A 27,397-nucleotide genomic window follows, 5' to 3' on the forward strand; every position below is an offset into this window, starting at 1 on the left:
TCCTTTGACTTGCCCAGCTCTTGTTTTTGCTGTCAGCCTCCCCAAATACAATTTCACAGCTGTGGCCTGAGGCAGGTAGATGGATTTGTCACTCCCAGATTTGAAGCCATCTGCATAGAAGTTTCCAAGGCTGCAGCTGAATGAAACCGATTGTCTCATCACCTGGCCAACAAACACATCTTCCCGCTGGCTGTGGGGTGCACCCGGGGTGTGTGTGTGGGGGTCGGCTGTTCCCTGCCCCGTCCACCTTCCCCCCCAAGAGGCTTTTCAGGGACTTCTGGGTTAGGTGACATTTTTCTAAGAACAAATAATTAAGGGTTTTATCTGTTGGGTCTTGAGATGGCTCAGGAGCTGTCTGGGAAAGTAGATTTAAAAACAAATTATCCCCAGACACGGCCTAGCGGAAAGGGCACACAGAAAACCCGGACTTTAATCAGTGACAGCTTGGTGCCGCCAAAGCATCTGAGATTCAGAGGCAGGTTAGGGTCTGCTTAGGGTCAGGCTGTTCCTGGCAGCCTTGAGAGTTTCGCATTTCTGTTTATTAACCCAATATGCTCGTGGGTGACGAAACAGCCCGCTGCTGTTGCTACTGCTGCTTGGGGCCTTTTCTCAAAAGAGCCAGATTCCAGGGCAGGCTCTGCGGGGTCCTCCGGGTGACCCCGGCCCAACGGGGTGACCTCTCCGACCCGCTCACGCCTCTCCCGAAGTGGGGCGCGGGGCTCCGCGGGAGCTTCCCGGCCAGGGCTCTGCCCTCTGTGCGCAAGGCCAGAGAAACGGTGCAGAGGCGCTCCGCCGCCTCGCACGGTGCGGGCGAGGCTTCCGTGCCTCGGAGGGGCAGCACCTCGTGTCGCTGGCTTTCCATCCCGCCCGGAGCCAGCGTGAGGCCGGCCGCGGGCCAGCTCGCCCGGGCGCGCCGCGGGAGCAGGCCTTATTCGGGGGCCTCGGCGGCACCGCTCCGCGGCCACCGGGGCCGGGCGTCGCGGGCGCCTCGCAGGCGTCGGGAGCCGCGCGCGGCGCGGGGCGGCCCGGGCGCGCGGCGCTGATTGGCAGAGCGGGCGCCGCCGTCCAGGAAGCGGCTCGGGTTTCAGCGGGGGCGTGACCCGCAGCGAGGAGGCGGCGGCGGCGGCGGCGGCGGGGCCGCGGAGAGCGCCGCGGAGAGCCGAGCGGGCGGGCGCGGAGCGGAGCGGACCGGCGGGCGAGCGGCGAGCGGCGAGCGCGCGCGGCCGCCACAAAGCTCGGGCGCCCGGGGGCTGCCTGCGGCGTGCGAGGCCCGGCGCGGCCACCGCTCTCCGGGCTGGCGGGCGGCCCGCGCGCACCGGGGGGCCCCGAGGCCGCAGCTCGCGCGCGCTCTCCGGGCGCCTGCAACTTGCGAGCGAAGTTTGGCGGAGCGGACGCCGAGCCCTTTCTTCACCGCGCTTCCCCGGACCCGAGGGGCAGCGGGCGGGCGTGATGCCCGCGCGCCTCCGCAGCCTGCGGTGCGCGTGAAGCCGCGGAGCCTCCGCGCCGGCCGGGCCCACCGCCCTCCTCCGCCCCGGGACTCCTCTTGCTCGGCTTTGGAGGCTCTCCCGGGCGCGTCTCCGGCCGCATCCCGAGCCGCGCCGTGCGCGGGGACTGCCCGGATCGCGGAGCAGCGTTGCCATTCAAGGTAATCGGCGCGCTGGGCGCTTCGGGGAAGTGAGAGCGCGGGCAGGGGGCACTCCGCGTCCTGCGCCCCGGGCCGCGTCGGTGCTGGGGAGGTGGGTGCGAGCCGAGGGCTGGCACCCGAGGACCACCCACGCCAGGTGCTGACGCTGCCTCTGGCGCTGACAACCCCTTCGCTGTCAAAGTCGGGCGGGCGCCACCCCCGCAGGCCGGGGCTCCGGAGGCGCATCTTCGGGGTGCCCGTCCCATCCAGGTCCTGGAGGGAAGCCTTCCCCGGGAGGAAGCCTCTGGAGGCGGCGGCGGCGGCGGCGGTGGGGGGCTGGCGACCTCCCGGAGGGGTGGCGCCTGCGGGGGCCGTCTTTCGGGTTCCCAGGTTTCGGTGCGGGGCGCCCTTGCGCGAGCTCGGCGCTCCTGGGGCTAGGGGGCGACCTGGACCGACGTTTCCCCCTCGGCCCGCCCGCTCCGCCGCCGCCGATGTCGACAGCGCGGCGAGTCCCGACCTGCGCGCCCATTCCTGCAGCACCGGGCGGCGCCGGGGACGCGGCCGAGGGCGCCGGGCCTCGCGAACTGGTCCCGGGACGGTGCCTCCTCGCTCCCCACCTGGGGGGACCTCCCCCTCGGGGTACCCCTTGCACTGCGGGCGTGAAGCGCTGTCCACGCTTAAAACCCCATTGTCCCCCGCGTCCCAAATCCCCGTAAATCTTCCCCCGGCCTCGAACTCATTTTCATCTGAAAAGCCTGTTTAGTTTGAATAGAAAAGCAATCAGGCGCCCCTCTCCCGCTCCCTGGAATGTCAATTAAAATGCAGATTTCCCCAAGCTCTTTAGCGCCCCGAGAAGGGGCGAGAAAAACTGGAGATTCCAGGCCGTGCCGGGGAAGCTGCGCGACCGTGGAGCGGGTTGGCGGCGGGGAGCGCCCGGGCCGCGGCTTTGGGGGCGTGCGCCCGGGGCTGCGGGCGCTGATGCGGAGTCGGCGCGGGTCTGGGGCCGCGTTTGCTGGGATTTCCACGTGTTGCGGACTTGCTCCCCTAGGCTGGACTCCCCGGCGGATCGCCTGTCCTCCTCGGCTCTGGGGTGAAGTTGGGAGGCCTGGAGCAAGGGGGCTGGGGGTGGAGGCGCCCCTGCCCTGGCGCTGTTGACTTTCCCGCGCGAAGTCCGCCCAGGAGCGGAGGGGCAGGTGGCCCCTCTATCGGCCTCTCGGGGCGCGTGGGCTTGGGGTTTGGGGCTGTTAGCTGTGGCTCCCGGAGCAGGGCCAGGCGCCCGCGGGGCTCTTTGCGCTAGTCCCAGCTCGCGTCTTGGGGGGGCAGACTTGTGCCGGGGTTGGGGGGGCGGCGGCGGTGGACGAGAGCCATCCATCAGAGGGAGGGTGACAGCTCCAGCGGCGCGCGGGCTGAGCAGAGAGTTCCCTTTCAAGGGGAAAAATAAACAGGCTTTCGCTGAGGCTCAGACCCCGGGAAGGAGTATGGCTGTGCAGGCCGGAAGCCGGGCTTGTGGCCGCCAGCGGCATGCTGGGCCTGTGTTCCCAACACCGAGCCCCGGGACCTCATTATCCTGCCCGGGGGGTCGCCTGGGCCTGGTGTCCACTCCAGTACCTGCCGCCCCGGGGGCCTGGGCCTCGCAAAGAGCTGGGGCGGAGGACCGCCGCGGGGCCTGAACCTGGAGACTGACGGAAATTCAGGTTTTCCCTGGGGTCTGCCGCGGGCACTGGCCACTGTCCTCCTTTCTTGGCTGTGCAGGTGGGTGGAGCGGCCGGGGGAGCAGCCTGGGGTCAGTCCTTGCGCTGCGGGATGTGAGATTGCTCCTGAAGCGTTAGAGGCGGAAAATTCCCCTGCATTCTGTAGATGCACAGGAATGCTCTGTGCTCCCCTCCCACATGGCTGTAGGGATACACACAGCCTGTCTGAAGGCTCTTGACTTGAAGGGGAAGAGAAGTTAGGGAAGTCCCTGGAGCTGCACAGGCGCACACGGACACGTGCACAACGCGCTCTCCTCCTGCCTTTGCTGTGGATGGCAGCCTGTCACCTGTGCTTTCCTTATCCCTGCTCTGGGAACCTCTTCACTTGCACCCACTTGAACCCCAGGACTGGAAGGAACAATTTTTATGGTAGACCTTTAGGGAGGTGCCAGCGGTGTGGAAATCTCCTCAGCATAATTTGAAACATCAAGTTGGCACGCAGCAAGCCCGGGTTAGAGATTTTTGTATTAAAGTTCTCGCTCCTGCCTGCCCCCCCCCCCAGCCTTAGGAAGTGTGGTTCATGGGGTCTGAAGCCTGAACTTGGGGTATCATTTTGTGGGACTGTTTGAATCAAATTCTCTGTCACTGACGACATGAATGAGTTTAAAGTTATTAGGAATATTTTAAACTTCCTGGGAAAAGTCCCTGCCTGGTATCCGTTGGGTGAACAGAATAGATAGATTGAGACTCCTGTGTGCCACATCCCGGTACCTGGGCTGGGTACCAGCCTCAGGCTTCGGACTCCGGCTTCCTGCTAGGGCAGACCCCGGGAGGCAGTGGTGATGGCTCAAGTAACTGGGTTCCCGCCATCCACGTGGGAGACCTGGATTCCATTCCTGGCTCCTGGCTTCCGCAGGCTTTGTGGATATCTGGGGGAGTGAAGCAGCCAGTGGGAGCTCCTTCCCTGTCTTTCTCTGTGTCTTTCTCTTGTCTCTGTGTCAAAGACAAATTTAAAATAAATAGAAATAAATAGGTTATTGGCCGAGCCAGCATGTCAGCGTAATTCACACATCATCATCATCATTAATAAACTCTTGCATTATTCATCCGAGTCTGCGCTTCTCCACCCCTCTGCTGAGGTTGGAGACGTTTAGCCGTCCGCTGCCGTTTGGTCGGTGCAGGGGACTTCTGGTCTTGCCCCCCCTTTTTGGATAGCCGCTTCGACTGTGTTCCGATTCTGTTCCGTCTTCTGGCGAGGGATTGAAATCCACTTCTGCGTTTGAAAATGAGTCCTGACAAGTGGAACCTGGTGGGGATTTCTCTGTAAGCTTCCTGGGATCCCTGTCTTCCGGAGCACCACAGAGGGAGTGGAACAAACCCCTGGGCTGCGAGCAGACGCCGGCGGTGGTTGGTCAGCTTCCGGAACGGCGGGAAGCGCTTAACGAGGCTGAGCGCCGGGGGACTGCTTTTGGGGTGCCCCTGGCACTGAGGTCGCGCCGTCCCTGCTTTGAGGGTGGCAGAGGCGACGGTGGATGGTGGAAGAGAACGTACTCTGCCTGACTGAAGTGGCCGCGCCTGGCTGAGTCCTGTGGCTCCTTTTACTGTATTTCTCCAAAGGATGCCTTTGCAAAGCTTGGCCTCGCGTAGTTTGTGGAGCGGGCCTGTGGAAGCACTTGGTTTTTTTGTTTGTTTGTTTGTTTGTTTTGTTTTGTATTTTTGGCAGATCATGAGAAAGAGCTCCGTTTGCACACCGTGGAGAGGCCGAGAAATGCTTTTCTCCCTCTTGGGTTTAAGGGAGCTGGCGCGGGGGAGGCTGCACTAACTCGTCCACTCTCCTTGTAGCGCGGCGGCATCGGCGGCGGCGGCAGCGTGTGCAGGCTCAGCTCAGCAGCGCCCTGGTTCCCGAGCCCCCCACAGGCTGAAGGCATTGCACGCAGTCCATGCTCCTGGAGGAAGTGTGCAGATGGGATTCACGTCCACATGGAGATATGGACGAGGACCGGGGATTGGCACCGTAACCATGGTCAGCTGGGGCCGCTTCATCTGCCTGGTCATGGTCACCATGGCAACCGTGTCCCTGGCCAGGCCCTCCTTCAATTTGGTTGAGGACGCCACGGTGGAGCCGGAAGGTGAGCTGCGTCCTTTCACTTTCGGGGGTGCCCAGTTGGCTCGGGGACTCGCGTGGGAAGTGGCACTCGCAGGAAGGCCTGTTGCAGAGTCAGCTGCCCTTGTATTTGTGACCGAGTCTTCCAAGGCAGAGACCGGGAGGGTCGGCTCTTTGCGGGAGCCCTGCAGGCGGCAGGCACCCTGGTGCGCTTGGGTGGTCTCTGGCCGCGTGGTGCGTTTCTCTGTGCTGGGTGAGGGAGGCGATGCCTGGGAGAGCAGTGGCAGCCAGCGCTGTGCCTCTGCAGCCCCTGCAGATCCGTCCCCACTGGGTAAAGACTTGCTGGTTTCCTGACAACAGGAGCCACTAAGGGAAGGTGGCCTACATCCGAAATGCTGACGTTTTGTTTTCATTGTTTAAGGAGAAACGGTTCTGAAGTTGAGCGTGGAGAAGCTTGACTTACTGGTTTCGTTTTTTTTTTTTTTTTATGTCATTATAGTTCATACTTCCTAAGCCATGCATCACAGAGTGGCGGGTTCTATTGTAGAGCGACTTGAAGGTGACTGTTGCGGGGTCTTGTGCCTCCGTGAGAACTTCCAGGCCTCGCCGGGCCTGTGTTGGTGTTTGCAGTCCAAGGCTTCGTTGTGAAAGCCCCAGGCCAGTTGCGAGGACTCTGCAGGGCTGAAGTTTTCAGCCGGGCAGATTTGGACCCTGCTCCTGGGTTCTTGGGAGACAGTGCAAGCCAAGCCGCTGCTCGGTGCGGCCTTGGAATCTGTCATCAGCAGGGAATATTGGTAGCTGAGTTAGTGTTCGAGTGGTAATCCGAGAATAAAACGGCAGATCCCGGCACTCATCGCCACCTAATGAACCTGTGTACTGAGAGCCCACCTGGTGCCTGCTGGGCCTCGGGAGCCCGCGCCGAGCTGTGTGGTGTCTGGGGTTAGCCGAGCTGCTGTGCGTGGGGTGAGCGGGCACCGGGCTCGCTCTGTCGGGGGTGGCCGACAGGACAGTCCGGGGAGGAAGGAAGGCTGTGCTTGTCTGAGCTGAGAATTCTGAAAGGTGCCTGTCTTCCCTGGGCGCCCCTGTGCAGGCATCCGGAGAGGTAAGCACCCAGGCACTTGTCACCAGAGCGTGAGAGTGAGCTTGGGGAACTTTCTGTCCCGGAGAAGCGTGGCGGCTTTGTAATGAGCAGGTGCAGTGACGTCTCCGCCGCCACAGCATCCCCAGGAAGGGAGCCTGGTAGGAGTTTGGGTCTGCAGCTTGTGCAGCTGCAGTTATGGGCGGGTTCGGAGCTGCCTCCCCGTGCCCTGTGCTGTGCCTTCGAGACCAGAGGGTTTGCAGCAGTGAGTCGGCTTCAGAGAGCCGAGTGGGAAGGCGGAGGTCCCGGTTTCTGAAAATCATCACTGTGCTTCTTCAGTTTCACTAATAATTAAAATGGATGTTTCCGTAATTGCTGCTTTTCCCTCCAGTGCAGAATGGAGGGAGCTGAGCTGGGATTTCCTACAGATAGGTTAGGGACACTGTCATTTTTCATTTGGATTGTCAGGGCGGCCTTGTTGTCACTTGGTTTTAGTCCTGGAGGGTTTCTTCAGCCAAATTTAGTATTGAAGGAGGGTCAAGGTGGGCGAGCACCTGCAGAGAGAAACAGGGGAAGCCCCCGAACGGTGCCTTGGGTCAGAACTGCTACCTGACAGCGTGGTGTCAGGAGCAGCTCTTCCCAAGCGGAGGAAATCCGAGACGTCCCTGAAATGTTAGGCCGTGTTTCACCAGTGTCCTTTGTGTGTTTTTTTCTGGGATCATACCTGAGTTCCATGAGGTTTGCATCCGGAATCGTGAGGCACTAAATACAGAACAGGGTTGGAGGGGAGCGGAAACCCCCACGTAAGAGAGGTTTTGGACAAGCCTGGGAGCCCCCGGATCTGTTTCCCTTTCTGTCTGTCACCCGAGGGTGTGGTGTTGGTCTTCAGGGTCTCTTCGTTGGTATCTGATGAATATTGATGTCTTCTGACTGCCTCCCTCCAAAGGGCTGTTGGGGTTTCAGTGTCACCTGGACACAAGGGGCAGTTAGCACTGGCATCCGGGGCGCACCCCCTGCTGGCTGTTGTCATCAGTGTCCCTGGGTGGGCTCTGGGGGACATGGAGAAGATGGAGAAGCCCTTTCTGTGCCTGGGGTCTCCAGGCGACTGTGTTTGAGCTTCTTAGGGCCCCCTGTCTGCTACCCAGGGTTGGTGGAGATTGGAGCCCTAAGACCGGTTTGTTCCTGGAAGAGTGTGGCTTTGGAGATAAGGAAGGTGATGGAACTGTAGATGAGATAGGAGTGTCAGGGACTGGATGGGGTTGGGCTGTGTGTGTGTGTGCGCGCGCGCGTGCGTGTTCCTTCCATCTGTCCCCCACTCCTCTGTCCCTATCTGTCTGAACTCCACGTTAGTCTAACTATAGCTTCCTTCCTTCCGTTAGCAGTTAAGGTCAACTTTGACTTTGCAAAGCCTTATCTTGGAAGACTTTTTGGTTTGCTAATTGGGAAGCTCAGTTCGGATCCTGCACTTGGGACCAGAAAGCAAGGTGCCTAAGGAGTTCTGGGAGGAGCCTGGGTCCCAGGGTCTGTTTCCTTTGGCCGTTTTGGTTCTGGGGAGTGGTTCTGTGCTGATACCAGAGCAGAGAGCCTACCTTATCGTACATTAGAATACATTAGCATATCCTACACCTTGTCATTGGCCATTTCTGAAGTGGGGCCAGTGAGGTTGGGTCTGCTCAGTTGACGGAAGAAGAACATCTTGGGGAGATTGTAGCTGTTTGTCTTGCAGATTGAAAGTGATTATTTTCTGTTGGCCGAGGTTCCTGGTTCCTTGTCAGGGGTGTAGATGGCCGTGACTGATTGAAAGGGGAGCAGGCTGCAGTGCTGAGGTCTGTTCTGTTGATGGGTATTCCAGGCAAAGGCAAGCCCGGTCGCCTCCAGGAGGAGGCAACTCTTACTTTCAGGTTCTTCCTGCTGTTGTCACCTAGGATGGTTAATGAAGCCTTGTTTGCTTTGCCAGTGTCTCTGTTTACACCAGCCCAGTAGGAGCTGGAATAAAAGGGCTTTCCCAATCCCAACCCCTTAATTACTTTCCCACCCTCCGCATCGCGTGATTCTGAGCAAGGAACAACCAGAGGGGAAAAGTAGTTTGCCTGCCTTTTTCTTAAAGCGATGTTGGGGCCATCTCCTGAGAGGCGGTGCTGTCCTGGGCCAGTCTGAACTGGTCGGAAGTTGGATAACAGAGAAATGGAGTGTGGGGTCTGTGTTGAATGCTCCCTGAGTCTGGTTTTTCCAGTGAGTCCTTTGTTAGAAGAATTGCAAATGTGCTATCAGCCATACGCGTTTAATTGCAAGTGAGAAGAAAAAAAGAACCTATCCACATACCAAGAGTGAGTGCTTTAAACCAATCTTCTGTTTCATATTATCGGCATCTTTTCCCTCAATATGGGTGTTAATATTTAAGAGTTGACTGTAACTTGATAGTTAGCTTAGGAACAAGGACTTATTCTTGGCCAATTAAACCAAATGCAGGCTTATGCAGTTAAATACACAATGAAGTACACATTCTTTATTAGTATATAAAGTATTTCACAATTTGTAGACAAAGAGCTGTGTTTAATATTACTTCTAGAGCAAAAATCTGGCAAGCCCAGAGAACTGGTATTTGTATAATTTCTATACTGGCTCCCTCTGATCCGAGTTTGGACTCGTGTGTGTGTGTGTGTGTGTGTGTGTACGTGTGTGTTTTCCGCCTGTTTATTTTAACCAGTTGAAACACTGAGCATCTGCTCTGCCCAAAGGCCCCCCCATCCCCCTCCCCCAGGCCAAAACTGGAGACTTGTTCCTTTACATGCTTCTGACTTAGTTGAGGGTGAGAATTCAAATAACCAGAGCAATCCAATACGAGAAGTTTCTAAAATCAGACTTAATGAGTAATTACATGGTTATGGAATAACTGGGGTGGTGTTTAAACAGGAAGAGTTTTGTTTAATGTTCACATTCTCAATAAAATCTATCCCGCAAGCCCTCTAGCTTGCTGACTGCTGTTCGGCTGCCTGGCTGGCGGGGGCGATTGTTAGAATTCTGCCCGCCCCCTTCCCCCCAGTCTGTCTCTTACCTTTCCATTCAAGCCATTTTAGTCTCCACGGGACAAGGTGGGCAGTTGATTTTTGGGTGCCGCTGTGTTAGTAGGTAGGAAGCCGTGCCCCCCCACCCTGAGTCGATTCCTAGCGGGGTGATTTGCCGTGGGAGGCAGTTCCGAAATTATAATTTGGAGCCTGTGGGATTTCTGCAGCTGTGTGGAAAATGTCCGTAGTCTGTCGCTCTGTTCTTCCTTCGGTTTTGGCATGGTTTTCATCTTTTCTCTGTGTCTCAAGGGAGGTTGGGAGGTGGCTCTGGACTTTTTCACCCTTCCTGGTGTCTGGTACCGCACCGCCCCTCATCATACTCTTCCCCGACTCACTGTCTCAGTGTCTGTCCATCTGTCCGTCCTCCCTTCATTTCTTTCTCTAAGATTTACTTGAAAAGCAGAGTTAGAGAGAGAGGAGAGAGGAGGGAGAGAGAGAGGGAGGGGGAGGGAGAGAGAAAGAGAGAGAGACGATCTTCCATCTGCTGGTTCATTCCCCAATGGCCGCAATGCCCATGGCTGGGCCAGGCTAAAGCCAAGAGCCTTGAGCCCCATTGGGTCTCCCACGTGGATGGCAGGGTCCCAAGCACTCGGGCCACCCTCCGCTGCTTTCCCAGGCATATTAGCAGGGAGCTGGATTGGGAGTGGGCGGCTGGGACTTGAACTGGCGCTCATGAACAGCATGCCGATGTCGCAGGTGGCGGCTTTACCCACTGTGCCACAGCACCAGCCAGTAGTGATGACGTGGAAGACAGTGTGTGGCTGCCGAGTGAGCCCACTGAGAGGCCTGGGCATTCAGCCTTGCCTGTTCTGTGAAGAGCTGGAGTTCTGAGAACCTGGGCTCCGCGTGATAATGACTCCAAGAAGGAGGAGCGGACCACTGTGAACCCAGCCTTGACTTGTTGGGGCGCTTGAACCTGAGTCTTCGAAGCTTTGTGTGACGCGAGTTCCATTTTGGGGTGCATGGTTACCTTCATGGGAAACCTCAAGTTCTCCATGAACCACCCCTTCCTCCTGCTAGCCCAGATGGACTGCAGCACTGGCCTTCTTGGATTAGGGCACGCGAGGGGGTGAGGCAGGGCTGCAGGCCAAGTTCTTGGCAGGAGAATCTGGTTGAGCAGTTGCTGTGACGGCCTTCCCGTTGTGGGGACGTCTCCTAGGGAAGTTAACCAAGGTCACACTGTCTGCAAGGTTCTTTTCCCTTGCTCTGATCCTTTTCTTCCCCTTATTAGGGTGAGATAGAAGATCCCAAATGGTAGCCCCGTCGGCAGTGCGTGGTGGCTCTCCGGGTGTATACCTTTGAGTTTTTGCCATGTAGATATTCCCACGGAGCATGGTTTAACCACTGGGAGCACTGGGATCATGCTTGAGGCGTTTGTGCCGAGAATGGGCGCCCTGTAGGGTTTTGGTCATTTGGGTTTGAGAAGCTGGGTTTCCTAGGGGGTGTTGAGGTGTTGAAGGTGTTACTTATTCCACTGCGGAATATCCTAAGTGGTTACACCCCACTGTGGACTTTTGCCTCATCACGGGGATATTAAACATCTCTGATTCTTTTTGACTAGGCTGAGTTAGGGACCTGAGCTGTGGCATATTCTTGCCTTTTAACCCCCTGTCCAACCACGAATGGTGAATTCCAAGTCATTTGTGAATGGAATGCACACATATAGAATTTCAGGTTATGGTGAGCGTGTTTTATGAGGAGGTTAAAAATAGCTTATAAGGCAAATGCTGATAGATTCAGGCATGAGAACAAGGGATGCATTTATTTGTGTGATTTATGTAGTACCTCTCCTTAAACAGCTCAATTTTGAGCTCTAGCAGTCATAAAGGTACATCTGTGTAAGCTGTCATATTTTTCCACCAAGAACTCTTACATTGGTCCACCTGACCTATTTTTACACCTAATGGTTTACCATTAAGTTTTTTCATAGGTGACCAATTGTAATGTCTTAAAAGTATGCAGACCTCCTTGAGAAAGGTGACCTTGTGTGTGTGTGTGCAGTGCGCTGGGGTGTAGTAGGTTTAAAATTTTGGTAGTGGCGAGCCTCAGCTCTTTAAACACAGTGGACAGTTGGATTGCCTCAAAGACGTGTGACTGCCTTCAAGGGGCCTGCTTCCGGTCCTGCTAAGCCTCCTGGATTTCCAGCAGGACGTGTCGCATTCTTAGCTGGCTGCAGTAGGCACATGTCGAATCTATATCCTAGCTGTTGTGAAAGCGCTCCGTTCTCTACAAGACCAAGGATCGCCTACACGGTGAATCCAAATTCCGCACGTGGCATTAGTTTTCCAAAAGTGAATCAAATTAAACAGAAGTGAATTGCGTTGTTCCGAATGGCCTACGGTGTGCTTTCTGGAGGCAAAGAATTCAGAGGGACCTTGGGAACCTGGCCTGGGGAGCTGGGTCTGTTTCTACTATCTCCTGGTGCAGTGACCTTAGACAAGTTAGATAACCTATCTGAGCCTCAAAGATAGTATCTATCTGGAGGGCGAATGTGCAGATTTATGCAAATGGTGGCACAGGCTCTGTGCTGAGCAAATGCTGGTTTCTTCCCTGCCCCGCCCCACTGTCTAAGTAAATTTAAAGTCAGTGTGGCACACACATGATAAGATGTTTGCCCCACAGTACACAGTGATAAGTCTTCTGATGGGAGGCATTTACATGAGCTAAGATAGAAAAGGGGCTCTAGGCCCTGGATTTATTATCCAACCCTCTTTGTTATCCTGGGCTTTTGCAAGTCCCTTGGATTTTAGAAATGGGATCATCTTGCTGCTTGCAGTCCAAATGGTTCAGAGTTGACTTTTTTTTTTCTCCTTTGTTGAAAAAACTCAGTTGTGGCCATGTAATAGCAGTGGGACGCAAATGTCACGACGCACAACATAGTTTGGCAAGAGTTTTCTGTGTGGGGCTTCCAAGGGTTGTCGTTAGGCCCTGTGCCTTGTGGGGAGAAGCTGATGGATTGGATGGAGGCGGCTTGGGAGGAGGGTGCTCTGCTTCTGTCGGGGTCAGCATGCTGGGGTTGCCTGCACCAGGTGTGCCTGCCGTGACGTCCCTGGCTAGCCTGCAGGGTGTTCCGGGTGCACAGGGAGCGGGGCTTCCTGCCTGCCTGGTGGGGGCTCCTTGTGATAGGACCTGCGGTACGGGAGTGGGGAGGAGCTGACCTGGTGTACCCCTGTGGACAGGCCAGAGGGCTGAGGTCATCCTCCCGGAGGCCATTCTTTGGGATGATGATGAACACCGTGAGGGGGGATGAGCTCATGTGCCCTTAGCCCATTCCTTGAGCTTGCGATGGTGATGACTGGCTACTGTGGATGAAGTGCCGGCCATGTGTTGGAAGCTGCGCTGGGTACTTGGACGTGGATTATCTCGAATCCCGTAATCCAGAGGCTCCCAAGTATTGCTGTTGCCATGATACCGACAAGGCAGCTGTGGCTCTTGGAGATAAGTGGACCCAGGCCTTTGGGGGATTGTTTGGTCCAAGGATGAGCTGCCAGGTGGTTCCTCCTCCTCCTTCCTTATTCTCATTCTTTCTCGCCTGTCACCTGACCCTGGGGACACTGTCATTTACTGCTGGTTCATTCTGTTCCTTCCGCACACGTCTGCGCCTGTCCCCTTGAGGTCACTGGAAAGAAAATCCTGGGCAGTAAAGTCCTTGGTAGCAAGTCTCCCAGAGTGGACTGTCACGATACGTGTCTTATTGGGGCGGTGCTGTGGCACAGCACGTAGACCTGCTGCCTGCGATGCTGGCGTCCCATGGGGCATTGTTTTTTGTCCTGGCTGCTCCAGTTCCCGTCCAGCTCCCTGCTGATGGCCTGGGAAAAGCAGCAAAGGATGGCCCAAGAGTTGGGCCCCTGTAACCCACGTGGGAGACCCAGATGAAGCTCCTGGCTTCTGCCTGCCCCAGTGCTGGCCATGGTGGCCATCTGAGGAGTAAACCAGCGGATGGAAGATGCCCCCACCCTCCCTCTTTTTCTCTGTGTAACTCTGACTTTCAAAATAAATAGATAAATCTTTGGGGAAAAAAAAGGAGAAGAAGCTGACTCCCTCTGCTGCCCCAGAGATCTGTGGGAACCGCTCTGGGTCCCAGGTGGTGACTCGGGACCGTGGGCAGGAGGTGGGGATGAGACGGCCGGCCTGCTTTTGCCCATCCGTGTGTACACCACCTCTGGAGGACTGCCCTGGGCGGCACCAAACACACGCTTTTGGTCGCTGCTTTGATATCCCGTCCAGTTTATCTTCCTGGCATTTCTGATTTGCAGTTGAGTGGGAGATCTCCCCCTGCAGCCCTGGCACGGACCTGTGCCCCCGGCGTGCCCGTGCTGGAGGCCTGCCACCTTCTTCTGAGGCTCGCCTCCCTGCAGAGACTCAGAGAGCCTGGGGGTGGGGGGGACAACAAGAAGGAAAAGGGCTACTCTTCCATCAGCCCCGGCCGGGAGGGGCGTCCCTAGGAGAAAAGGAGGCCAGGGGAGTGGAGCCCGTTCTTAAGGAAAGCAAAGTTCACTTTGCTGTTGTTTCTTTTTTGAAGCGACCTATGATTGATCCCAGCTGCTGCAGGGGTGCGTGGGGGTCTGACTTAGTCACTGAACTGTGCTCCGGTCACCTACAGGGGGTCTCCCAGGGGCTGGAAGTAGGAGGAAGTTGTAGAAACTTTGGCTGGAAGGAGACAGGGCCACTTCCCCTTAAACTTGCAATCCTGGGTGTGATGCCGCCTTGGCGCTTGGCAGAGTCGAGAGGGTTCGGGACAGATGCGCTTTCGGGATCACAGGGAAACTGCAGTGACTTCCTAGGGTGTGGGTTCATTCGTTATCCCCAGTTTTTTAAGACCGTGCTACGTGCTGGTTGTGTGGGGACAGAATGACAAGCAGAGGACAGTGGCCAGACCCGTCAAGCCAGGGAGGCCGGCCTCAGGCAAATAACCGCATCATGAAGGGCCCAGTCCTGGGTGGAGAGGAGGTGCTGGGAGGCAGACAGGTTGAGTCCCAGAGGTGGACTGCAGGGCGCCGGCACCCGCAGGGTTTTCCCAGGCCCTGGCTGTGATGCCTCTGAGGTTGCGCTTCTAAATCAGGAGCGGGGCACCCGCCTGACCCTGCAGCCAGGTCACCCGTGTGGCCTGACTGGGCCCAGCCCTCTTGCCTGCCTGCTTGTCCCTGGTCTGTCGCTGGCTTCACCTGTCAGTGGAGGTGGACCTGGCCGTGGGGTGAAGGTGTGCAGCCCACTTCCGCTGCTGAGAGGGTGTGGCCAGTGAGGGGCTGCCAGCCTGCACTTGAGCTGGGTCATTTTGGCTGGCTCCTTCACCATCACTTCTTTGCTCGTGGCACTGCCTGGATATGGCCAGAGGGCTGGGCGGCCAGGCCTGGGCAGGGCAGCCCGCCTGGTCTGTGGGTAGCCAGGATGCTTGGGAACCTCACTGAGATCAGATGCTCAGGGCGGGGTGGCGGGGTGGGGTTGGAAAGAGGCTTTGCCAAGGACAGGGAGCTCCTCAGGGTTGGTTGGTTTGTCCAAGCTTTTACCTCCGTGCACACACGCGGGGTAGGACAAGGGAGAGGGGTTAACTGTGGTGGCGCCCGGGTCTTAATTTGGAATTTCCTGAATTGATGTGGGTTTCACTCCTCTGGCACAGGAGCCCGAGAAGGGGAGGCTTTCGGTTCTCTGCGAAACACCAGAGAAAAGTGATCCCTGTGGCGCTGGCTGGCCTTCCCCCTGTCCTGCAGTGCAAAAGCAGCTGGGCCCGGGGCCCGCCCACCTCAGACTCCCCGCCGCTCCTCAGAGGGACTCGGGGCCACCTCTGTGCGTGGTCCTTTCCCCTGGCCAGGGAGCAGGGCTTCAGCCTCCGCCCGGCTTCCCCTGGCCGGGCCCAGCTCGCTGAGCCCTGGGCAGCAGGACCAAACCCATTCAGGGGAGGAGGGCCATCTGTCGCCCAGTCTCCAGCTGCTGTCCCTCATTTGCAAGTGGCTGGGGCGCTGCATCTGCAGCCTCTGAACCAGCACTGGACCTGGGGTCCTGCTGAGAGGATAAAGATCCGAGGCCTTTAAATAAACTTGCTGAACAATGCCCCCAGAAGGTCCCTGCTGGAGGCAGCCCTGCCCTCCTGGAGCGACTCTTGGCCTCCCACCCCCTTCCACTTTAAAAGTATTTCTTTATTCAGAAAGTACTTAGCAGGGAGGGCCTGGGAAAATGTCAGACAGGATTTGGACATCGATCTGAACTTATGGACGTAAAGGGCGAATGTACCCACTGGAGGCTGGGCCGTTTATTGGGAGTTGTATCAGGCTCGGGTCGGTGCTGGGAGCTGCAGGTAATGTGACCCATGCAAGGGTGGCTGTTCCTGGACACGGCTTCTGGAATGTACTCAGCTCACCGGAAGGCTGGCCTCCGGCCTGTGGACCCTGGGAGGCACAACTCTCAGCCTCCTTGCTCTGGTTTGGTGCCTGCAGGGTTATTCCCAGCATGCTTTGGGGCTGTGTCAGTCACTGAAGCCCTGAGCCCTGCTGGCGTCTTGGGGATTCTATGAGGTGTTCCTGTGCCTTGCACCATGAGTATGTGAGGATCTCAGAGAGTTCGTGGAAAATGGAATTAAAAGACAAGTTTGGTTGGTTGCAAAAAAAAAATGTGAAATCCATGTGTATGAGGAATCAGGAAAAATGCGTGTTAGAAGTCCATGCATGGATTAGCATTTTTTTGCACCACCTTTCAATTCCATTTTTCCAGGGACTTTTTGAAGGCCCCATGTATGCGGCCTGTGCCAGGCCCTTGTGTTTTTGCTGGAAGGATGAGTGGAGCTGGTATTTTAATGAGCCCCAGACCACGCCCCTCGCCAAATGAATCAAACAGGTGCGGCCATGGGTGCCGATAATGATGCATCTCACGAGATCTTGGATGTTTAGCCCCCGTGGGAGTTTCCAAAAGTCCTCCCCTAGGGAACTGACAGGTATGCAATGTGACAGATTGTTCACCTGAAAGAAAATCCTGTTTTGTAGTCCAAGGAATGCCAGTTGAGGTTCTCGTGGGGTTGGGAGAAGCCGCCTGGAGGTGCCACCTGCCGACAGGGCCCTGGGTGGCTGAGCCGCAGGGGCACCTGCTTCCCTGGGTGGCAGGTGCTTTCTCTCAGTTGAGCCCCTTCCTCGAGAGCTTACACAGAGGCCTTCCCAGCCAGCCTGTGCTGTTGTCCTTGTGCTGACCTTGAGGGGCCGTTGTGTTCCGTAAACCATGACTCAGGCCTGGGAGAGACAGGCTTGGAAGTCTTGTCCCAGGACCCTCCCGGAGGTGAACTTTACTCAGCCAGGGCCTTGGGCCAGCACGTCAGCCTCTCCTAGAAACCCCAGGCCCTGCAGAACCTCTGCCCTCGCCGCAGCCTGCTGACCCCGCAGGTTCCAAGTGGCGGTCTTTGTGCCCAGCGGCCCCTCCAGAGGCTCAGTGAGCGGCTGCTGGATGGGTGGGGCAGGCAAGCTTCAGCTTGGCCAGGACCTCAGGGGTAAACAAAGCCAGGCTGTCCAGAGGGACCCGGGCTTTGCAGCCCGAATAGGAGCCTGCCAGGCGGAGTGGCAGGACAGGGGTGTTGGGGGAGGTGGGGTGTGTGAGGACAGGTGAGGCAAGGGGCGAGGGGGAGGAGAGAGCCGTCTGTGGCTTGGAGCAGCCCCGCGCTCGTGCCGAGCTGCTCTTTTGGTTTTATTCTGAGTGTCGTGAGGCTTACGTGCAGTCGGCCTCTGATGGTCCCAGCCGTCGTGGGCCTGCAGGGCCGCCGTGACGGCAGCAGCGAGGGGCCCAGCAGGGCTGCGGAAGTACCAGCTTTCTCTGCCGCGTGTGGCAGGTGCGTTTGCGGGAGGCAGGAGGCGCAGGGCCTGGGTGAGCGGGCGCCGTGGACACAGACTCTCCTTGTCCCTGGAGCTGCGGCCCGGTTTCGCAGTTCTTGCTCAAGCGGAGCAGCCAGTATCTAGGGATTTTGTGCAGATGCTGCTGAGTTCATGCCTGTGTCTTACTGGTCCAGTGGGAGGTTTTCAGTATTTTCATTTTATTTGGAAGAGAGAGACAGGGGAAGAGAGAGAGAGAGAGAGAGATCTTCCATATGCTGGTTCACTCCGTAAATGCCCACGATAGCCAGTGCTGGGCCCCGCCACAACCAGGAGTCAGGAACTAACTCCCTTTGGGTCTCCCATGTGGGTGGCAGGGGCCCAGGTCCTTGGAGTCATGACTGTCTCCAGTGTGCTCAGTAGTAGGAAGCCGGGTGGAAGCAGAGCTGGGCTCTGACGGAGGCTCTCTGACATGGGATGCAGGTGTCCAAGTGGCTTCTTAACCCCGCCCCCACTCTCCCCCGCCCCGCCCCGTGGAGTTTTGCTGTGGTGAGGGAGGTGCGAGCTGCATGTAGTCATGTGACCAGGGAGAGCGTTTTCCCCGTGAGCCTCTGTCTCTTTTGGGGAGCGCTGTCATTAACCTCCTAAAACACCGGGATCGAGGTCGGGGGTGTGGACAACATACGGAGTGAAGATTTCCACTTTGGATCCAAACATCGGGTGATCCCGGGGACTCGGCCACTTTCTCGGGCACTTTTCTGACATTTCTTTTTTCTCATGGTAACAGCGTAATTTCTCTCCGATGCAAAGAGCAGTTCACCGTGTTTCTCCAGGACAGCCCCGAGTTATATGAAGGGTGTGCCTACCTCTATAATTTTTAATGGTTCCCACATTGGAAGCATTAGCCCTGATCCCCTCTGATGGAGAGGAAGGGGAGGCCGTCTCGAGTTTCTGGGGCAGGCAGGCTGCTGCACAGGTGGCTGTTAGTGGCTGTCACCGGCTCCTGTGTTGGTGACAGGGCGTGCGTGGGTAGGACAGCTGGCCGGCTGGCCTGGGGAGACCGCTGCGGCCCTTCAGGCTGCTCACTTACCTGTCTTTTGTGGCACAGGCTTCTTTCTGTCCCCTGTATGCAGAGTATCCCCACCCACTCCTCCCCAACATGGACAAGCGGTCCCTGGCCTTGTAAGGCCTCCGTGTGGTGTCAGGAGTTTGTTTCCCTCCAAGGAGGGAGAAGCTTGGTGTTTGAGCTGCAGCCGCCACTCACACGCCACCGTCCTTCTGCCCACGTGCGAGCCCCGTGGTCAGGGTCAAAGTCAGTTGTTTGTGACGTCATTGTGGGCGCCACCCCGCCTTTCCATCTCTGTGCTGAGCGTGCAGCTGGACTACTGAAGACTGGTCCTGGACAGGCCAGGTGTCATCTGTCTGTCTGTCTGTCTGCTTGGACTCCCTCTATTCTGGGTTTTTAATAACTCCTCCTGCCATGATGGGTGTCCGAGGGCCTCTGCCTCCTGTCCCTGTGGATGCCCAGTGGGTCTCAGCCAGTGGTGACTTCATACCAGGACCCCTGTGTGGCCACTGTGGAATGTCGTGGAGGCCAGCAGGGCCAGGGTGGGCTCCTGGGCCCTGGGCAGGACACTGCCACCCACCCGCTGTGCTTCCGGTGTGACTGCCGGGACGTTTGCCCCGGTTTCTCTTCTCAGGACACCTGGCATTCCCACGGCCGTGATACTTAGCAGCAGCACGTCTGGGAGGCCGCCAGAACCCACGGCCATTGTACTACTCGTGCTGTGCGTGGGAGCCCTGTCTGTGGCCCCGAGACCCTGCTGCTGCTGTGTCCATCACCACCTGCCTCTCCGCCCTCCTCGCCTGTCCTGTCTCCCCTTGCTTTCTTCTGGAGGAATCTGTCTGGGGATTTCTTTCCTTTTCCCTCTCTTCCCGGAGGAACGTGTCTGGGAATGGGACAACCCTCCAGCCCTCGATGCCCGGAACCGGCACTGTCTCGGCATCCGAAAGTCCCCAACTTTCCTGGTGAGACTGGACCTGGTTGGATGCGCCGGGGGCACAGCCGGCTTCTTCCTGGCTCCGCACTTGAAATCTGTCACCCGTTCTCCCTGCAACGCATCGGACAGGGCAAGGCTCGGCTTTCCCATCTGTTCTCTGTTTGCATTTGGGCGCCATTTCAAAAACCACACGGGAAAGGTTTATGGGCAAACATTATAAAAAGTGACAGCCTGAAGTGCTGCTATCGCTGGTTTGGCAACGCGGAGCGTTACCTGAAATAGCTGACCGTTCCCAGCCCTCCCGGCGACACTGTGGACGCGCCCGTGAAGTCCCACAGGGCAGGGAGTCCTCGCGTTGTTTATTTACAGAGGGATAACCTCCTGCAGCTTCCAGAGAGTGACGTCAGCGTGATGACGCAGTGGGAGCGTGACCTCTACCCTCACCTGCCTCAGTTTCCCCCTCTCTCCAGCTGGAGACCCCATTTATTTTATTTATGCCAGCAACAGCCAGAGAAGGATCAGGTTGAAGCCAGGAAGCCGGGAACTCGATCCACGGCTCCCACATGGGTGGCATCACTGATGTCTCCCAGGGCGCTCATTAGCAGGAAGCTGGAATTGGAAGTAGAGCTAGAACTCAAACCCAGGCCCTGTGATCCTAAGTAGTGTCTTACCCACTGTGCTGAATGTCTAGCCTGCCTTAGTTTTAAATTTCTGTGCGGGTGGGGCTGGTGCTGTGGCACAGTGGGTTAAGTTACTGCCTGCAGCGACAGCATCCCATATGGGTGATGATTCGAGTCCCAGCTGCTCCACTTCCGATCCAGCTGCCTGCTAATGTGCCTGGGAAAGCAGCGGAAGATGGCACAAGTGCTTGGGCCCCTGCACCCACATGGGAGACCTACAGGAAGCTCCTGGCTCCTGGGTTCGGCCTGGCCCAGCCCCAGCTGTTGAGGCCATTTGGGGAGTGAACCAGTGAATGGGAGACTTCTCTCTCTCTGTGTGTCTGCCTCTCTCTCTCTCTCTCTGTAGCTCCGCCTTTGAAATCACTAAATAAAACTTCTAAAAAAATTTGTATGAGGGGGCTTCAAAAAGTGCATGGACAACTGAGTTAAAAGATACGTTTTTTTGGTGCACAGAATTTTGGGTTCCATGTCTGTGAGCGGTTTTCACAAAGTTGGTGAAGAATTGTGTTATGGGTGCGCATTTTACACAGTGGCTGTACTACCACTTGGGGTGCCCACGTTGCAGATTGGGGTCCCCGGTCCCAGTCCTGGCTCTGGTTTCCTGCTCACGTGCGCCCAGGGAGGCTGCAGGTGGTGGCTCAAGTACTGGGTCCCTGCCCCCCACGTGGGAGACCTGGATTGAGTTCCAGGCTCCTGGCTTCCACTTGGCCTGACCCTGCCCAACCCTGGCTATCGTGGGCATTTGGAGTGTGAACCAGCGGATGGAAGGTCTCTCTCTTTCTGACTCTGTCTTGTTCTCTCTGCCTTTCAAATAAATAAAATAGTAAATAAAAATCCATGTTATGAGATAACTATGCATGGATTAAACAGTTTTTGCACTAGAATACATTTATCTTATAATTCAATCTTCCATGAACTTTTTGAAGTACTCCTGGCTCCCAGGGGGTAATGTCTTAGGGAGTGTGGGGAAGGACAGGGACTCAGGGCAGGGCAGGGACTGGACACAGGCTCTGGGCACGGGACTCGTCTGTGCCATGAGTTTGTGACCAGCTGTGGAAGAACCCCTGCCTTTTTTTTTTTTTTACATAGTTTTACATAGCTGTCCATGCTGCCAGAATATCATATCCCAGCACTCACGGGTGTGAAATTGCGAGAGAAAATGCGAGTGGGTGCGAGGAAACCTGCCCACCACGACCTGCCCGTGTTGACCCTGTGGTGTGGCTGCAGCAGGCAGAACCTTCCAGAAAGTCAACTTGTCAGCTTGTTTGGTTAGCAGTTTTCGGCAGCAGTGACAAGGGCCTTGCAGCACTGGTATGTGTGTCTGCATTGCTGCTGGCTTGGCTTCTGTTTGGGCTTGAGTTTACATCGTGGTAAGTGGGAGAAACGTATCGTCTGGCTGTGGAGGCCTCTGCGAGACCATTTGGCGCTTAGCGAAGAGCATCTGGAAGCTTCTGCTGCTGTTGTGGTGGGAGCAGAGGAGGCGTCTCTGCAAAGGTGAGCAGGCTGCTGTGGCCCTGGAGGGCTGACCCAGGAGACGTTCCTGTTACTGTAAAAGGGATTGTTTGGGTTTCCCAGGCAGTTCTTTGCCCTGTAGCGCACACACGCGGCCTGCGGGAGCTGGGGGAGAGGGAGTGGTCAGGCCAGGGGAAGGATGCTAGGCAGGGAGGGAGGTGGCACGGTGGGCCAGACGCAGCATCCCTGGGGTCAGAGGGAGTGGGCAGATGGGCGGGCTCCCGATGGAGCAGCGTGCAGTGAACTTGACTGCGATGTGGCCAGTGTCCTGGGTACCGCGGTTGCTGGAACAGGCAGTACAGTCCCCTGAGGCACCGGAAAGTGCATGGCCTCAGGGCATGGGGCCGGCTGTGGGATTCCCTGTTCTTGGTATCTCTGAGTGTGCCCGTGTGCAGGAACCCATAAATGGGGGGCCTCTGGGTGGTCCTGGAGGAAGTGGATTTGCTCTTCTGTCACTGCCTGACTTGTGACCCCACCCCTCCCCAGCCCCTTATATCCGTCCCTTCTTATTTCTCCAAAAATTTCCCTTCTTCTTATTTCTTCCTCCCTGTATCTTCTTTCTTTTGCTTTTGTTCGCCCATTCTCCCCTCTCCCTGGCGCGTGCTCCAGGTCTTCCTTGGATAGCCGTCGCCAGGGATGTAGCTGCTTTGTTTGCTGAAGAACCACTGACCCCCAAGTGGGGGTTTTTGTGAAATGACCACTTCTGAGAGGGAGAGTGGGGTGGTGGTGACTGGCTGGAGGCTCGATTGTACACACATCATTATCTTGTGCACGGGGTGTTGTTTGCCATCCTTGAAGCTTTGCATCTCATTGGAAAGCGGCTGACTATTTTCACTCGGCTTCCTGGAAATAAAACACATGGTTCCTACAGCGTCATCTTCACTGTCCAATAGACATGAGCCCATTGAGAAAGTGGTTTTGTGTCTTGAACTAGAAATCCACACCCTCCCTGCTTAGCCTTTGAAATTCGCAGTGCCTCACCTCCTGGGGAGGCTGTCAGCCTTGGAGAGCAACAGCCACTGTGCCCTATCAGGCTCGCATTCCTCCCTGGCTCCTTGGAGCCTAGATGCAAATCCCGGGGCCATGGGGGAAACAGAGGCCGGTGGTGGGTCAACAGGAACGGGGAGGGGGCTTGGGATTCTGGGCTTCATCCTCTTCTCATCCAGGGTGATACTCACTCACCGAGCCGTCCTGTCCCTACAGCATCCCTCAGCCTCCTGCCTCATGTTGCAGGTGGTGGGGGCTTCTTGGTGATCCTCGTCTTCCATTTGCTGGTTTGCTCACCAAGTGGCTGCAACGGCTGGGGCTGAGCCAGGCTGAAGCCAGGGACTTCTTCCGGGTCTCCATGCGGGTGGCAGGGGCTCAAGCTCTTGGGCCATCTTTCGCTGCTTTCCCAGGCCATTAGCAGGGAGCTGGATAGGAGGTGGGGCAGCCCGTATGGGATGCTGGTGTTGCAGGCAGAGGCTTAACCCGCTACACTACAGCACCAGCCGCTTCCTCTCCCTTTTCTATTCCAGATAAGATTCAGAATATTTCTGTTTGTTGTTCCGTTCAGTCCAGTTAGGACTTAAACAACCTTGGGAGCACCCGTCTGAGCACCTGGCAACTAAGTCCCCAGCGTCTCTCCGACTTGGTCCTGCGTGCCCTGTGCCCTGGCTGCTCTTGGTGAGGCCTTCTCTGGTCACCTCCCACGATGGCACTTGAGACACTTTCCATAAGTCAGGACTGTCGGTGTTTGGGGTTCCGCCGGCCAGAAGGCTGCGTTGCCGCGACCCATCTCTGCCCTGCAACACAAGCGGCCCTGGACGAGCCGTAAACGGAGGCGCGTGGCTGCTTTCCTGTGAAGTTGTTTATACAGAGGCCGATCTGGCTCCCCGGAGCGAGCCCCTGCCCGTCGTCTGTGGGGGTGCCGCTCTCTCGCCGGGTTTGTTCTTCCTAAGCAGTGAGACTGTGCGCTATTTTATATTTGTCGCCCCCTCTGCATAGAAGCTCCACCTGTACAGGGCCTTGGCGTTTCCCCCACTGCTTCCAGAGCATACAGAATGAAGTAGGCCCTCATTAAATTCTTACTGAGCAAAGAAAATCCCCGCTCGGAGATGCGGCCTACCTGTGTCAGGGCTTGTGTGTGTCCCTTTGGTTGTGGCTTGCTCTGTTTGACATGTGGGCTGCTCCTGGCTTGCGTGCCCCTGCAGGGGTGCCCTGTCAGCTGCCCTGTCCCCAGGGCTTTTGGGGACCAGATGCACTCGGTGGACAGTGGGGACTGAAGCAAGACTTGACTTAGCTTGGAGTCCTGTGGGCCACTTGTTCTGAACGGAGGCTGTGCAGAACAATCGCCTTGTGATGCCGCTCCGCTCGGGAGCTGTCCCAGCCTTGGGCAGTTCCTTGTTTTCCGGCCCCGGGACTCTGCGTACCATGCACGGTTCTCACCATAGGGCTGGAAGTTGCTGCTGGGCCGATGGGTCCAGCCAGCAGCTTGGGCTGTGCCTCTTGGGGCCTCTTCTGGAGGGGCTGCGTGTGTTGGATCCTCTTGGGTCCATCTTGCCCTGCGTGGCATTTGTTGTCTGAGTTGATGTTCGCTGAGGTCAGCAGACCTGTGTCAGCGGGGGACGCACAGGGATGGGAGACCTCCATGGAGGGCTGGGAGTCTCCTCTGGGAGACGGGCGGGCTTTGTTGGCAAGAAGTGTGGTCCAGGTGCTGGGGGGGAGGGAGAGGAGTGAGAGAGTGGCCAGTGGTGCGGGGGCAGGACAGCGCCTCCTCCTGGTGTGAGCCTTGCCGGTGACCTGGGTCACCCAGGGAAGAGCAGGAGGAAGGCTGAGGGGCCCCAGACCTGTGTGGCGGGCAGGGTCGGATCCTGTAACGCGGGGCGAGGGGTGCATGGTTTAGGGCTGTGTCTCAGCGCACTCTGGAGACGGCCCCTCCGCTGGTTGTGGTCGAGGCCTCCAGGATGTTAGCATTTTGAGAAAAGCGGCGTGTCCCAGCTCACCCAGCACAGAATGACGCCTCCTGATCTGGATCTGAGAGAGCGCCTGGAGGCGGCAGGGGCAGATGGCTTTTACAGGCACCGTCGGTTTCCCTTGGGTTTGAGACGGTTCATTTTAAGAAACTTGATGCTGTGATGGCAGGGCCCAGTGTAGCACAAAGAGCTGATGGAGAGGCTGTGACACACAGTCAGGTTCAAGGAACAAGTGTGTAAAGTGCAACATTATTACAAATCAAAAGTGCCACTGTGGGTTTCCCAGGTGTTTAGCAAACAGACTTTGGGTTGGCAATGGACTTCAATGTTGTTTTGGGGAATATTCTTCCAGTTGGGTTTTGGTTTGTTTTTAAAGCCTTACCGAGGTGGAAACTCAGGGCGGGCGGCCTTTCTGGGTGTGGCCTCCGGTCGCTGTTTCTGGTGCTCAGTCTGCTCTGGGAGCCAGAGCTGCTTACTGGCTGCCCGGGGAGTGGGGAGCCAGGGGCCCTCCTGGGGCCGTTTGCAAAACCAGAGCCAGCTTCTGTTGGGGACCAAGGGGCCTCCGCTGACCTGTGTTGGACATTCTCTCCTCTCCCTCCTTCCCATCTGTCTCTGTCTTCTCTCTCCCGCCTTTCTGCAGAGCCACCAACCAAATACCAAATCTCTCAACCGGAAGTGTACGTGGCCGCGCCAGGGGAGTCGCTAGAGTTGCGCTGCCTGTTGAAAGATGCCTCCGTGATCAGTTGGACTAAGGATGGGGTGCACTTGGGGCCCAACAATAGGACAGTGCTTATTGGGGAGTACTTGCAGATAAGAGGCGCCACGCCTAGGGACTCCGGCCTCTATGCTTGTACTGCTGCTAGGACTGTAGACAGTGACACTTGGTACTTCATGGTGAATGTCACAGGTGAGTTGGCCCCGAGCACCACGCGCTCTCCTCTCTGCAGCCGTTTTTCCTGTTGAAATGTTTTTTTGGCCAAGATGTGCTCCTGGGATGTCAGCCCCCAGCTTCCTCGTGCGTTATGGATCTGCTTGAGATCCTTCCGTGGGACCTGGTGCACTGAGAGGCTGGTCACTAAGAATGACGGAGATCTCGTGCGCTGAGCAGCGTTTTTGTTTTCTAAGACTTTTGTGCAAGTGCACGCAGACTCCCCCCGCCCCTCCACCCCCCACAATACACACACCCCAAAGTACCCCTTGCATCCTTGGCGTTTAGAATACAGGATTGAAACGTGGAAGCTCAATACTGCAGGTCCACTCGTTAAGACCTGGGTTTCCCTCACCTGCAGAGCGGTTCTGAGCAGACCCTGAGGCCGAGTTAAAGTCTCGCTCGCAGGATGTGAAGCCAGCAGTGAGCAGGGCCACGTGGGGGCTCAGCCCTCACAGGGTCTAATTCCTTTCTTGAAGTGGACCCTGAACGCCAAGGCTACACTGGACAGAAGTCTTTGGATGTTACACAGTTGGTAGATTTGTCAGGGACTTGACCACTGCTTGTTCACTTACCCCATTTTCTAGCGTGTTGAAATCCCGCAAAAGCAGAAAGCCCTGAGAATCATCCTAGAGACTGTCATCCTGGAGAGACTGTTTAAGCCATTAAAACTGTCCTAACCAAACACGGTCTCGGCTTCACGTGAGGGCTCCTGGGTTGCCGGATTCGCGGTGTAGCCAATGGCAACTTTTGGCCTTGCGAAAACACACCCATGGGTCTGTTCTTTCCAATGCAGATGCCATCTCTTCTGGAGATGACGAGGACGACACGGACGGCGCCGAAGACTTTGTCAGTGAGAACAGTAACAGCAAGAGTAAGTAGCCGCCCGCCGAGAGAGCAGCGCGTGGAGGGAGCCCTGGTCTGCTCCTGCCTTCTGTCCACTCTTCGACGCCCTGCTGTGTCCCAGGGCCCCTGCCCCTTCTGGCTCTGTCTCCCTCCTGACCTTCAGACCTGACAATAAACCAGCGTTCTGTGCACCTCGCTCTACTGCTTGTCTTTTCTTCTCGTGTCAAAGCACCTGCTCCTCCTCTCTCCCTACTCTCCCCTTTCCCTTCGGTCTCTCGCTGTTGGGAGCTGTACAAATGGTAGAACCCCGATTTCCTCTGTAACCATGGACTGTGCTTGTGTGAAGACCCGGATGTGACTGCCTGGCCCGCCCCCGGGACACTGGGGGTGTTTGGTGGTCGCAGCAGGGGCGCTAGTGGCACCACAGGGGTGCTGCTGATAAACCCCTCCGCAGGGCACAGCGGAGCCCCCACAGTGAGAGTGGTCTGGCCCATGGTGCCGTGGGTGCTGGGGCTGGGGGGAGCTGAGGGTTGTGCGCTTGTTTGAGGGCAGTTAATGGGCTGTTTCCGTGGTGCCCCAGCGCGTGGTGTGGCCCCTCGGAGCTGGCCAGTGAGTCCGAGTCCTGCTCCACCACTTCTGAGTTGTTCACTTAACTTCTGTGCCTCAGTTTCTTCAACTGTAAAAGGGGAAAGGAATAATACGGAGCCGTCGTAAGGATTAAGTGAGTTAATATTGCACAGGGCTCAGAAGAATGAGTGCCAGGAACGCTTGGAAAGAAACGAAAGCATTGTATGACTAGCGTCCCCTGACGGCCCGACTGGGGTTACACAGTGATCATTGGGTCCCTGGCTTATGGGATATATTCTGTATTTTCTCAAATGGATCTTTATCAGTTTAGAACTTTAAAGACAGCCTAAATCCTGAGACAGTTAGTTATTAAGTAAGACCTAAGGCTTTAAACACAAAACCACAGCACTTTTTAGAGCAGTTTACAATTCATAGCAAAAGTAAGAGGCACAGTGGTTTCCCATCAAGCCCCTGCTCCGACACAGGCACAGCCTTCCCCTGGGTCAGCGTTTGTCACCATGGAGGAAGCTACCTTGACACATTGTGACCCGAAGCCCCTGGTCT

At 56.8% G+C, this 27,397-nt stretch overlaps 1 protein-coding gene across 19 annotated transcripts in view; it reads left to right on the forward strand.

The window, feature by feature from the left end:
* The first annotated feature begins 1,138 nt into the window (after window positions 1–1,138).
* FGFR2 (fibroblast growth factor receptor 2) overlaps window positions 1,139–27,397 on the forward strand; it is a 104,561-nt gene continuing 78,302 nt past the window's right edge. For 4 of the 19 annotated variants that reach the window (XM_070056998.2, XM_089313369.1, XM_089313370.1 and 1 more), the window contains exons 1-4: window positions 3,641–4,638; window positions 5,158–5,444; window positions 25,133–25,399; window positions 26,217–26,294. In XM_070056998.2, the coding sequence (XP_069913099.2) occupies window positions 4,601–4,638; window positions 5,158–5,444; window positions 25,133–25,399; window positions 26,217–26,294 (670 nt within the window). In that variant the 5' untranslated portion in view covers window positions 3,641–4,600. 19 annotated transcript variants of the gene reach the window in all.

The sequence above is a fragment of the Oryctolagus cuniculus genome, chromosome 15 (genome assembly GCF_051225735.1).
Source record: "Oryctolagus cuniculus isolate XC-2025 breed Fujian yellow rabbit chromosome 15, ASM5122573v1, whole genome shotgun sequence".
Lineage (NCBI taxonomy): Eukaryota > Metazoa > Chordata > Mammalia > Lagomorpha > Leporidae > Oryctolagus > Oryctolagus cuniculus.